This window comes from Brassica napus, chromosome C1 (assembly GCF_020379485.1).
Source record: "Brassica napus cultivar Da-Ae chromosome C1, Da-Ae, whole genome shotgun sequence".
NCBI classification, from domain to species: Eukaryota; Viridiplantae; Streptophyta; class Magnoliopsida; order Brassicales; family Brassicaceae; genus Brassica; species Brassica napus.
The window spans coordinates 44,849,845-44,863,729 of record NC_063444.1 but is presented as its reverse complement, the minus strand read 5'-3'; the positions used below and the strand labels follow the sequence as shown (position 1 = coordinate 44,863,729).

General features: G+C 32.3%; 2 protein-coding genes and 1 long non-coding RNA gene across 3 annotated transcripts; 2 read left to right on the top strand and 1 right to left on the bottom strand.

Annotated features, from left to right (window-relative positions):
- The first annotated feature begins 302 nt into the window (after nucleotides 1-302).
- LOC106369563 lies at nucleotides 303-4,364 on the top strand. The gene is made up of 4 exons (XR_001274166.3): nucleotides 303-1,516; nucleotides 1,599-1,950; nucleotides 2,026-2,113; nucleotides 2,217-4,364. It is a non-coding gene; the product is annotated as an uncharacterized LOC106369563 (long non-coding RNA).
- A 4,374-nt stretch (nucleotides 4,365-8,738) lies between these two features.
- LOC106381031 lies at nucleotides 8,739-10,897 on the top strand. The gene has a single exon (XM_048744938.1). It carries the CDS (start codon nucleotides 9,250-9,252, stop codon nucleotides 10,756-10,758), a length of 1,509 nt encoding a protein of 502 aa, XP_048600895.1. The 5' UTR covers nucleotides 8,739-9,249; the 3' UTR covers nucleotides 10,759-10,897.
- A 1,689-nt stretch (nucleotides 10,898-12,586) lies between these two features.
- Nucleotides 12,587-13,730, bottom strand: BNACNNG62470D. Its single transcript, XM_013793219.1, has 3 exons — nucleotides 13,615-13,730; nucleotides 12,870-12,894; nucleotides 12,587-12,787 (listed from the first exon to the last, which is right to left on the bottom strand). Exons 1-3 carry the CDS (start codon nucleotides 13,728-13,730, stop codon nucleotides 12,587-12,589), a joined length of 342 nt encoding a protein of 113 aa, XP_013648673.1.
- Nucleotides 13,731-13,885: the final 155 nt, after the last annotated feature.

Below are 13,885 nucleotides of genomic sequence, written 5' to 3'. Positions count from 1 at the left end.
TTTTTCAAAATTTGTTTTTTTTTCCAAAAATATATTATTTTATTCGTATGAACCCGAACTTGAGGTTCATTGATGGAGAAGCACATTTGATTCGGGTTCAACACTGTTCATGACCCCACCATTAAATACATAAAAAAATCCAATGAACTCCAAAGGAGGGTTCATTGATGTACATGCTCTAACTTAAAGGATCAGTGCTGACGTGTCATCACCTCAGGCCGTCTCAAAGTCATTTTTTTAATGGACCAACGTAACTAGAAAAATGGCACGGATGTCATAAAGAAACATTAGGGGATTAATGTATTAGTGTATATTAGAGGTCATACATATATATAACTCTGAGAAGCCCTTAAGTGATTATTAAGGCCCATTGACGTAAAGATAAGCTAGGTAGCTAAACCATTCTTTTCGAAAATTTGTAAAGAAATAGGGGACATAGTAACCACAATTTCATAACCGATAAACTGCACTGAGAAAAAACAATAAAATACTAAACCGATGAAAACTCAATTCATTATATTCCTGTTTTTAATCAAAAACAACAAACCGGAATAAAGAATGAATATATGTTTAGTGCACTGTAACATTCTCTTTAGTAGTCATTTCATCTTCATATTTTAAAGAATGAATAACATATACAAATTAAGTGATACATTATGGATCATACGATTTATTTGATGTTTTTTCAGTGTATTACAAAAGTGTATTTTCTGTAGGTGCATGTCTTAGTAAAGTTATATATGACCGAGAATGTCATTAGCGTAATCAGTCAATGGTTTTTATCCTTATCAAATAATTTCAATGGTTTATCTATTGAACCGTTTCATCCCGCACAATGAATCTCTATATTTTAGTGATGTGATAAAAATCCATTTTTGTTAAAAATATGTGTATATGTTTACGCTAATTGCTAATTAAAATATCTAGCTCGCCGCTTTTGACCGCAGAAATGGAAAGTTATATATTGCATTAAAATATCAAATTTGTAAATTTTACGTAAATTTCCTTATCATATTTATTGTATATTTATTATGTGTGTGCGTTTCGTCTAATTTTCTATAGCTTTGTTAACAAGCAGTTACTTATCACACAAGTTCGATTACTTCTAGCCCAAGTTAACTTTCTTATCACGCAAGATATATATTTGCGTCTATTGCCATCGGTGTTGTAAATTAGTAAATAAGCATTTACTTCTGGGATACTGTAAATACGATTTTTATGGTATAGTAAATATATAATGCAGCGTAGTATTTTCTAGACGACTTTGCAACCCTGAAGTTACAATATAACTATAAATACTACGACTAACTAACGGCATAACTCACCTTTCCAATTCTATCTTTTCATATATTTCTACAGTATTCGAACCTAGAAATGGCTGCATTCAACTCAGTTGCTGAATTGAAACCATTCAAGTTCATGTGGAAGATACAAGTGAAGATCATTAGGCTTTGGAAACAATACTCTGGTGGTGGTGGATTGACCATTAATTGAAATGGTGTTAGTTGACATGAGCGTAAGTTTTTCTGTAGCACATGTATGGAATTTTCTTGATCACGAGAATGACATCTTCTTATGGATTATTGTTTTGTTTACAGGGGGACAAGATTCATGCTACTGTTAAACAGGAATTGATGAGTCAGTGGAGCTATAGTTGCTATGGGGGAGTTGCAACAAATTGGAGAACTAGGACCTGGCGAGATTTATTCTTATCAGACTACCAGGATGGAGTTTTATTTGGTTAACATAGGGTTTGAACTTCTGACTTCTACCATGATTTTAATTTCTAAATAGATCTATGCTTTTCATATACATCAAGTTGCTAACTATATGGTAGTTACAGCTTGAAGCACATAGTTGAAGCCGTGACTTTGAACAATTACTACCGTACCTCACCTGCTAAAGTCGATCTGTGTGTTTTGAGGTCATGGAGTATCGTGTGGGGAGAAGGTTAGCAATATGATTTTCTAGATTATAATCTCTAACTTATTTCTTTAGTATGGTAACATTTTGTTTCTTAAATAGGTGGCTTCAACTATGTAACTAACCTAGAAGGTGGTTCTCAAATCTTATTTGATCATGACATGGCAGAAATTCAAAACTTCAAATCAAAGTAAGTATACTATATGACAAATATTCATATGTATTTGTTGGTTGGCGGAAAACTATGAAGAGGTTACGCTAATTTCTATCCACTTATGTTTGTTTGGTCACAGGATTCCTACCACAGAATTATGAATTCAGACATGGAGAGTTTATCAAACTTGAATGCTTTTTTTCTTTTAAATAATTTCCCTATTTACATTTTATATCTATGTTTTGTGTTTCAGAATCTTGCTATAGAACAATTTATTTTAAGTTTTCTAATTATGCATCTTAATAAAATTATTGAGCTTTTTAGTTATAATCGTTTATCTATTATTTTCCGATCAAAGTTATCTACTGTTTTAAATATGTTTTGACGATACCTAGAAAAAGAGTTTCCGAGTTGAAACATACTAGAGCAAATGAATAGAATCTCGCTGGCAATCTGGGCTCCAAGATGCTTATTGACGCCGACTCGCCGATGGTCACACACAGTAGATCAAATGACTACGCTGCCGACCCGGAAATCATCACGCCCTCTGCGACTTCTCACCTTCCTTGCTTGGCAATCTACAACCTACTGGATCTAGAATGGGATAAACGCCAGATTGCACTCCAACACCTTCTGATCAATTGACACTCTCTTGCACTTCATTGATCTCCAAATCTGGAGCAAAACTCAAAGCTTCAGAGAATCAAATCCTCGACTCTCTTCCGCCATGTTGCAGTCATAGATCTGTCTTTGTTGAATGTTTCCATCACTTCTACGTTATGATCGGTGGTCAATTTCTCCATGTCTCGATAATTCTAAAAGTCGTTATTTTGCTTCTCTTCAAATGGGCTGTGGGCTTGGGGACCTAGAAAGTTTTTTACTTGCATAGCTACAATAAAGCTGAAAGGCTGTAAACATTTTATATCATTTTGTTCTTAATTTGAAATCGAATTTTCACAAAAAAAATAGGAGGTTGCAATCTATTGGGCCACTAATTTGTTTTTTTTTAATTGGTTAGGGGTAATAATTTCTTCTTCATTTCAAGAGCCCATCATTTCTTATTTCCACCCGTTCTGGTCCATATCGTTTAATAGTGATCAGTTTGCACGAGTATATAATTATTTTCATCTTAACAATGTACAATTTGTTTATGATTCAACGTTATGAAAAAATATTATGATTAAACATCATATATTATACATGTTTTTTTTTAACATGAAGGTTTCATTAATTTGCATAGAAAGTAACAAACATAGATAAAAACAACAAATGAACAATCACCAAAGCTCAAACAATGCAAATATTATATGTTAGTCATGTATTCTTCACACTATACACATAATTTTTAACTAAATAGAATTATTTACCACACATTCTCACCCCGCGCAAGGCGCGGATCTCTACCTAGTTATATGTAAATGCATTTGGCCCAAGAAAAAAAGTAAATGCAATTGAATACAAATTCAGAGCGTACTTTTAACATGATCGGAAGGAGGAAGGAGATATAGCTTTATATTTTTTCTTTAAAAATAAAACTGTAGATTTCTTTTGCTATTCCTATCCTTGTAAATAATTTTGTTGTAGAATATTAACTGTCGGTTTAAAAAGATTCAAAAACTTACATATAAATTTTATAAAACAAAAAATAAGTGTTCTAGATTTATGGTTTTCCACAGCTAAAAATAAATAAAAAATAAAGAAAAATCTGTAACTTAAAAAAATCTTTACAAAGCATGATTGGCAAAAATTTAGGCCGTAAAGAGATCTTACAACACTTCTAAAGCACTTGCCAATCAACCCCAAGTGGTAATTAGTTGTGTACATGGAAATGGCCATTTTTAACATCATGGAAGTTTTATAATACTCCCTCCATTTAAGAATGATCCATCTTTTTAAAAAAAAAATTATTTCTAAAAAATTCATATTTTACATTTTCAATGTATGTAATAATGGTAAATTGTAAATTACAAAGACATTAATTGTATTTACTGAACTTGATTAGTTAAAAATAATAGGAAATAGCTGAACACGGAAAACAATACATTTATTGTTAAAAATTTAGGTGTTTTCTTAATAAGTGTGAAAACTCTAGAATATACATTATTTTAAAACGAAAGGAGTATATTTTTGGGGTTATAAGTTGTTTCATCAACGTCTTTGTTTGGTTTTGTACCTAATGATAAATGCAATTAAGTTTACTAGTTTAGAACTATATAGGGTTTTTAGTGATTAAACCTCTCAACTAAAGATGAATCGTAAAAAAATACATTCAACTAAAAGTCATGTGAAATAAACCCTCAACTTTAATTCCGTTAACGTATGTTACCCTCCATCTAAAAAACCGTGACTGAGGGTGACATACGTTAATGGTTTATAAGTTGAGGGTTTATAATATTGAAAACTTAGTTGAGAAGTTTTTTTACGATTTAAAAATAGTTGAAGGGTTTTATCACTAAAAGTCACTAAATGTCTTAAAATCTTTATTATCATTTATAGATGATTTTATATAATTTAATATTTTGAAGTTATATTAAATTGTAAGTAGTGTTGAAAATTATTAATTTATGATGTATAAAGTAATGTATTAAATTTTATAAATTAGTTTAAAACAATGTATAGATAATAAATATTTTTAATCATTTAATGATTTTTAGTGATAAAATCCCTCAACTATTTTTGAATCGTAAAAAAACCATCAACTAAGTTTTCAATATTATATATCCTCAACTTATAAATCGCTAACGTATGTCACCCTCCGTCACAGTTTTTTAGACAGAGGGTAACATACGTTAACAAAATTAAAATTGAAGATTTATTTCACAAGATTTTTAATTGATGGTTTTTTCACAATTCATTTTTAGTTGATTGGTTTAATCACTAGAAACCCTAACCAAATATGCATGTGTTTATCTATCTGATCAGATAAATGATCATCTAAATTACTTTTAGAACTGAATCATGAGTATGTGTGTGATTATTTGACCATACTCTAATTCGGAACAAACATAGATGGTAAAAGAAGAGAGTGGGTCCGACTCCTTTAAGTGCTACGAAGAGCGACCGTAAAACAGCTTATTCATGTACGCAAACAGCTTATTCATGTACGCAATATGAAGCCAGAGAAAATACATACCCAAATAATATTAACGTGCCAAAACATTCATAAACTAAATAAGAATTTGAATTGCATGCATAAACTCATAATAAATAGCTATCAAAGTATGTTATCTACCTTATTAAAACATGAAAATTAATTATAAATAATCTTACTCATATGTAATATTTACAAGAAATACCACTCAATTTATATTTATATAAAATTTTCTTTGCAAATATAGTCATTCAAATTTTAATCAACATAACTAAAAATACTCTTTAGGAATTTGATTTTACAGTAGAAATCTTTAATAATATTACCCTTACTTAATAAAAAGAAAAGAATGGCTAGTTAACCAAAAATAGTTTCGAACGCAACATCTCAAGAAAACAAATATCGCACAAAACTACTAGACCGTATTACATTATTTTTATTTTGCTACAAAACTAGCATGTAATATTAATAATACACAAAAAGTTTACAAAACTATTTCCCGATTAATTCTCTTATAATTACCAAATAATTGATTCGGCGCTAGGTTAGGGTCAAGCACACACATTATGCCTAGTGTAATTAACATTGGTTTTGATAACTACAAACAAAAATTACAAATTTTTAATTTTATTTATATTATATATATCACGCAAGCACATAATAAGATTTGCAACTAAAATAACCTAAGAAAATATAAAAAATATTTTATAAACTTTAAGAACTAGTGAGATTGAATCATGCTTTAAATTATGATACTGTTTTTATGTTGTTTTCTATTTATTTAAATTTTTTGTATAAAATATTTCAATATGAAATAATAATAAAAATAAATATATTTTATTTGATAAAAAATATTTCTATTTTATATATCACCATATATTAAAATTTATTTCCAATTTTGAAATTATAAATAAGGCCAAATTGATGATTTTAATTATTTGTGGCACTTTACAAACAAATAAAATGACAAAAACTAAAAGATAATAATTTTAAAAAATAAATCAATATATTTTAAAATGGACTGACACGTGTCAGTTACGAGGTATGTTTTAGCTATTTATTATGAGTTTAGGTATGCAATTCAAATTCCTATTTAATTTAGGAATGTTTTGGCACGTTAATATTGTTTGGATATGTATTTTCTCTGACTTTATAGTATGGACACGAATAAACCGTTTTCCCGAAGAGCGACACGAGGTGCCCTGAGTTCCATGCCTCCACAAGAAAGAAAACAAAGTTTCAAAGAGTCACGACAAGAAAACTCAAAACTAGACTAAGCTTGCACGTGATCGGACCAGTACCAAGAGATAGGGTAATGAGTCGACATAAATAAACCCTAACATCTACAACCAGCCATATCAATCGGACGTACTATTTGACAAATCAATAAGCAAACGGAAACGATAAGAAATTGTTTTCCGAAAACTTATTATATTTAATAATGAGAGGCTTGAATTTATTACTCCATCTGTTTCTAATTGTAAATAGTTTTGTTTAAAAGCACGAATATTTAGAAAATTGTTATTTAAAAGAATATATCATTTAATCAATTAATTTAACCAATTATTAAAAACCTAACATTATTTCATTGATCACACAATATCCAATAAATGAAAAAAGATGCATTGAAATATGTAAACTAATTATACTGTGAAACAAACTCGTTTTGCTAAAACTACTTACATTTAGAAATGGAGGGAGTATCATTTTGATAAAATCCATAACGTTGGACAACAAAAATGTGACTCCATATATATGTAGTTCTCCGTATATATTTGCTATACAAGATGATCAATGTTTTTAAAACCGGACCGGATACCGACTCGGTAAAGCTACTGGTTAAGTGGTCTGACCGGTTAAACCGGTAGAACCGGGTTTTCTATTTAAAAATAAATAAATCTAAATTATCATATATTTACACTATATAGACCTAAAATGTAGTTATACATATACTATGTTCTATGTTCTCTTTTATTAACTAAATAATAAACAATAACCATAAGTTTAGTTATTTTATTAACTAGATAATAAACAATAACCATAAGTTTAGTTATATATATAAGTGAATACTATATCAACTAAAATTGATAAAAAAAACAAAAAACAAATGAATGACCGTTTAAATTACATATTTATTTATTTTTACAACTAAAAGTCTTAAAGTTTATGGATATAGCAAAATGAGAATAAAATATGAGAGTCAAAAAGAGATTTTTTAAATGTTTTTTCTTAAAAAATAGAATCAAGAGAAAACTAATTAAATAGTAAAAATTAAACATTAATTATCAAATATTATATTTTAATAACAACTGAAAATACATTAATTGTATGTTGATTTCTGTAGAACCGGGTTTTGAAGTTGAACCGGGTCACCGGTTTTAGTCGGTTTCACCGGTTTTTCTCAAATCCGGGTTTTAAACCGAACCGGACTCGGCTTCTTTAACGAGTCACGGTCGGACCGGTTTGACCGGCCGGTCCGGTTTTCAAAACATTGGTTATAATCAATGTTTTTAAAACCAGACCGGATACCGACTCGGTAAAGCTATTGGTTAAGTGGTCAGACCGGTTCAACTGAACCGGTCGAACCGGGTTTTCTATTTAAAAATAAATAAATCTAAATAATCATATATTTACACTATATAGACCTAAAATGAAGTTATATAATATGTTTTGTGTTCTCTTTTATTAACTAAATAATAAACAATAACCATAAGTTTAGTTATATATACAAGTGAATATTATATCAACTAAAATTGATTAAAAGAACAAATAAATGACCGTTTAAATTACATATTTATTTATTTATACAACTAAAAGTTTTAAATTTTATGGATATAGCAAAATGAAAATAAAATATGAGAGTCGAAAAGAGATTTTTTAAACGTTTTTTCTTAAAAAATAAAATCAAGAGAAAACTAATTAAATAGTAAAAATTAAACATTAATTATGAAATATTATATTTTAATAACAACTGAAAATACATTAATTATATGTTGATTTCTGTAGAACCGGGTTTTGAAGTTGAACCGGGTGACCGGTTTTTAGCCGGTTTCACTGGTTTTTCTCAAATCCGGGTTTTAAACTGAACTGGACTCGGCTTCTTTAACGAGTCACGGTCGGACCGGTTTGACAGGCCGGTCCGGTCCAGTTTTCAAAACCTTGAAAATAATACATATTACAATTTGCAGTCAAAATGTAGCTTTGTGTCACTAGGCTGTGTTACTGTTTTTCTTAATTATTTTTAAAGTTTTAATATTTCACAATTTTCCAAAAGTCCTAATTACCATCTAAGATCCATCCCATATGCACATACATGCATATATCTTCCAAGATAGATCACGAAAACACTCGGTTCCATCCATGGGGTCCAATAATCTAGTTACGAGAAAAATATCTTATAGCTTTTGAAAGTTTAAAAAAGTCGTATCTTTCAAAACAAAATTTTACATTATTAATTCAGCAAAATCCAATACATGGAAAGACACAAGAGATATGAGTGTCTGAGTCTTTGTGTCTTCGGGAAGCCAATACCTTTAATGTGTGTGCACATGTGTGTGTATCCACGGTCCACCACAGAGAGACGTACGAAGAACCCCTTTAACTCATGGGCCACATTCACTTGACACTTTCACTCTTCACCAATGATTAATTTACCCTTTTCGATAACCATTACTATAATAGTCTCAAAACCACAACTTAATTTAGATTAGTCAAACACTCAAACATGATTAGTAAGCTTTAGGAAGAACGAATCTTCCACTTAACCAGATCTAAGGGTAGTTTAGTAATTGTCAACGAGACCCCTTTAAGTCTCTCGATTCCGTTACAATGAAACAGATACTATACTATCTCCAAAGGCTATGCTTCTTCGCTCTCACAATAACTTTTTTTTTTTTTTTTTTTGTCACGGTCGGTCTCCGGAATCCCAGAGGACTCGAACCCAGGTGCCTTGGGATCCAGTTCACTCTAGTGTTACCACTAGGCTATTCTGTCCCGGCTCGCTCTCACAATAACTAAAACACAAAACAAGATAACAATGTCGGAAACTGAGAGACCCCGCTGTTATTAAACAGTAGCATCAATGGGTCTCTCTTCCCTCAGCCCCGCAAACTCCGCCTGTTTCACGACTTCTCTCAGCCGTCGTCTCAGCTTGAAGAACGTTTCAGCCGGACCTCTTAACTCTCCGATGTTTGGTGCTAACGGAGGACGGAAGAGATCCGGGTCTCGTCACGAGAGCAAGCACGTGGAGCCGTCGTCTCCGAAGGTGACGTGTATCGGTCAGGTCAGGGTGAAGACTAGGAAGCACGTGAAGAAGACGGTGAGAGCGAGATCTAGGAGGGAAGGAGGTCAGACGAGCCTGAGAAGATCCTCAAGTGATCAAAACGACGGAGGAGGACGTCGTTTCGACGGGAGCGAGAACCGGTGGGTTCATCTCCCGGTGACTATCTGTGAGTTGTTGAGAGCTCTCAACTGCCTCTTCCCTTGTAGGTCCTCGTGTACGGATGATGATACTCACCGCGTCAGAGATCGAAGCGGCGGAAACTCTTGCGGTGCGGTGTTCACGCGGTGGTTTGTGGCGGTGGAGGAGACGGGAGGGATAGAGCTTGTGGTTGGAGGAGGAGGGGACGACGCAGAGGAGGATAGGAGGAGGAGACATGTTTTCGAGAATCTAGATTTGAGCTTTATAGAGACGAAGACGGTGAAGGAAGAGATTGTTGGACCGCCGAAGAACGCCTTACTGTTGATGCGGTGTAGATCTGATCCGGTTAAGGTGGCGGCGTTAGCTAACCGGGTTCGGGAAAGGCAAATGTCACTAAACGACGTCGCTTATTCTAGTAGAGAAGAAGAGGAAGATAATAAGCGGATCGAGTTATGCGAGAAATGGATTTCCGACAAGACTATTGCAGAGACAGAAGTTATAGTTCCTGTTTCAGAAGAAGAAGCTTCGAAAATTCAGGACGTAGATTCGTATGAGGAAGAAACTGAAGCCATGATCATTAAAACCATCGAAGACGATATCAGAAAGAACATAGAAGAAGAGGAATGCAAAGAGGTTAACTCTGTAACTCTAAAGGTGGCAAGATCCGATCAAGGAATAGTACCCGACCCGGGTCCGGAAGTGGTGATGAAAGGAAGTCAGTTAGAGGAAGCAACTGATAAAGAGAAAACGACGCCGTATAAGGTGTTACCGGATTGTCTACTGCTGATGATGTGTGAGCCAAAGTTATCAATGGAAGTCTCAAAGGAGACTTGGGTGTGCAGTACAGACTTCGTCAGATGTCAACCGGGAAGACCTCCGGCGAAGAAGATAAAAGAACCTGCCGGAGATCATCAACTCAATAAACGAATTGTTACCGCCGTTGGTTCCAACGTATCTTCTCGCCGGCGTTCAGTTGATAAACCTCCGGTTCACCAAGCGCTGTTGCAGCCGCCGCGATCATCGTGCTCATATCCAGCAGCTCCGCCGCTAATGCAGGCGGTTGCGGCGGTTGGAGAGCAGAAGATTGTCGGAGCTAAGCCACCAGTGCTGCCACGTTGCAATTGGAGCCGCATTCTCCAGCTACCGTCGGAGTTGGCCCCGCCGGCGTAGGGTTCTAGACTTGAGAGGGAATAAAAGAAACAATTTGGGTATAATGATAATTTCAAAATACTTTTTGTCCTTGTTTGTAAATTAGTTTTGTTAGTCGTAATTAATTTAATTTCTTCTATGCTAATGTATTTTCATGAAAGTATGTATTCTTTTCTCCGATAGTATATAACTAAGATAAGACCTGCAGAGGATAAATTTATACAAAAAATTATTTAAAAAATATTATACCGAAAAATAAATTTATACTCTTGATTAAATTAATATTTTGGTCTTTAAACAACTTTTTTAAATTTTTTTTTGTTAATTTCATAATTTGTTTACTGATGAACTGATCTCATTTAAAAAAAAATTATGTCAAAAAATCACTTACCGCATAAGGATCTAACGTTTAGGTTAAAAAATCTCGAGTCTATTTTATTACAATGAAACTATGTCAGCTCGGTATTATATCATGATTTAGTAATCTAAAAATTAATTATGGTTTTGAGAAGTTTACATTCACATGTCAATCCTATCTATCTTCAATATTTTTCTCTTTTTCATTTTGGTTATTGTTCGATATAAATATTGATTTTGAAGTTTATTCTCATTTCGTTGGTTTGTTTTGACCTGAGATTTAGAAAATGCTTATGATTTAAAATAATTAAATAGATACATACTTAGGTTAAGATATCTACTTTTTGCAGAATAAATATTTTATATTTTATATTTATTTTATGTTTTTCAGCATATTATGAAATAATAAAATAATAAATATATATTAAATAACTAAGAAATCAGATACTATTATGTAATAAATTGGCATGTGCATATAAATCAATTTATCACTCTTGTTTATTCGCAATCATTTTAGGGTAAATAAATCAAAACAATCAATCTTATCTATTGTATATTATATATAATTAAATTTAAATGATATTAACATATATATAGTACACTTTTAATATGGATATTTATTAAATGAAGTTTCTACTCATATGATTTTATGATTATTTGCATATTTGTGTAACAAAAGTTTACACCAACGAATTTTTTTTTAATGCGGGATAATTTTAATAATTTATAATCATTTAAAAAACAATGAAGGTTTCAAAATTAAAATATTAACTTTTCAATATATGTTCAATGCAAATATCAAAATATAAGTATACATTTTCATACGATGTATAGTTTAATTTAAACGATATATATATATATATATTAACATAAAAACCTATTAAAATAAAATTATTTCTTCATATGGTCTTATAATCATTGTATCTTAATATTGAAAAAAATTTAAACCTTGATCATAAAAGTTTATGTGAGATTTTTAACAATTTTAGTAATTTATAATCGTTTTGAAAAATTCAAAATACAACATATACAAAAAAATCTAGATTTTTATTATATGATTAATGTAATTACGTAATTTATTTTAATAATAAAGAAATAAACAAAAAGATAAAAAAATATACAAATTGTTATCAAATCTTTATTGTTTAAAATCATTAATTGCTATATTAGATAATTCCGTAGGTTTTATTTAAGGAAAACATGCGAAACAATAAAAATTTGATATATGCGACCAACTATAGTTTATATAAAGTGTTCTAGAATTCTTTGAAATAAGATTTAGAAAGCATATACAAATGCCACATATGATGAAGTTTTTTTTTAATTTTTATTAAAATTTAGATTATAACTTTTAAAAAAATCTTCGATTAATATATAAGGGATGGCTCTCTCGCGCATATGAAGTCCCATCAAACTAACATATACTATATAGTTACAATACATCATATACTATTTTGCTATTACGAATGGCATTATTGTTACATGTTGCATACTAATCACCCGAACTTTGATCCTCACTGCTTTTATTTACTTCACTGTTGTCACCTGATGAGTCTCCTCCAGGCTCTGTTGTGGCCTGCATGGCTTTAACAGATTCTTCACTGAAGGCTAGCTGACCAGAGTAAAGGAGAAGTCCTACCGCATTGATACTGAAAACAAATGTTGCAAGGTAGCATATCCGTTGATGATAGTCCTGCGGATAAAAATTGAAGAATCCAGTCAGAGAAATTGCCGGAATGGCTTGAGATGGAAAACAGAGTGAAGCTTATATATACCTTGCGGTACTGTGATTTGCCTAACCTGCAAAGAGAGAGAAGACACTTATAAATCTTTTGTAGAAGTTTGAGGGTCTCAGGCCCAGCAAGAATAGGTCTTTTTACTCAATGAATGTTATCGCTAGTTCTAGTTGCACATAGAACATAAGAAACCATGGTGTGACTTGACTCTTATTGTAAACAAGCATTCATCAAAAGGGTATATTGATGAGACCGTGATGATACTTATTCTATCACTCTTATCTCTCAGTGATGGGATTGAGACCATGATAATACTTATCCAAGTGGTGGTAGCTTACTAGTAATTTCTTGGGGGCTTAGTCTTGAGGTTTGGTGTGTACACGCATCAATTATGGGTTTGATTTCCACTGGAAACTAAATTATCACTACTTGGCTAGTTTGGACTTGGGCTTCGGCCCAATTGGCTTACATGGTAGATCGTAATAGACGATCGGTTCACCTTCGGAAGATATTCAAGCTCGGATCATACAGTGTGGTACGCTTGCGTTCCTTCCGAGACCGACCGGATAACCGATAGGGTTTATCAAAAAAACAATACTTATCCATATCTTTTCAGATCTCTCAGTTATGTGCTTATGTTGAGACTATGATGATACTTGGACCGCAAGGTAATGATATTACTTGCTACAATCCAACTACGCAAAGATAGACTGAAACAAGAACTGTGACAGAAGCAGTGAGAATGATCAAGAGAAAAGAAGAAACGAATCAGAAATAGTCTGACGATTGAGCCCTGACTCCAGCTGAAACCGCTCCAAGAAATGCCTGACCCGCCGATGGAGTCGACTTACCACCACCTTCTTCTATTGGAGCTGAGCCCATTGCTTTCAGTCTCTCCATCGTTTCATCTTTCAACGACTTCTTAACACCAGATGATCTGAACGTCTACAATCTCACACCAAGTCTGAAAACTTTTAACTCGGATTCCTTGAGAACGTCTATAAGCGAGAGGAGAACTGAAAACTTTACCATCTCAACGTATTTCAACTTTTCAA

What these genes read in the sequence shown, in the direction of transcription:
- BNACNNG62470D (XM_013793219.1), bottom strand. Translation starts at nt 13,730, where the DNA reads ATGGAGAGACTGAAAGCAATGGGCTCAGCTCCAATAGAAGAAGGTGGT. An exon ending in GCTGGAGTCAGGGCTCAATC is followed by an intron (nt 12,895 to 13,614) that starts GTCAGACTATTT and finishes CTCTCTTTGCAG; the next exon opens with GTTAGGCAAATCACAGTACC. An exon ending in GCAAATCACAGTACCGCAAG is followed by an intron (nt 12,788 to 12,869) that starts GTATATATAAGC and finishes TTTTATCCGCAG; the next exon opens with GACTATCATCAACGGATATG.
- LOC106381031 (XM_048744938.1), top strand. Translation starts at nt 9,250, where the DNA reads ATGGGTCTCTCTTCCCTCAGCCCCGCAAACTCCGCCTGTTTCACGACT.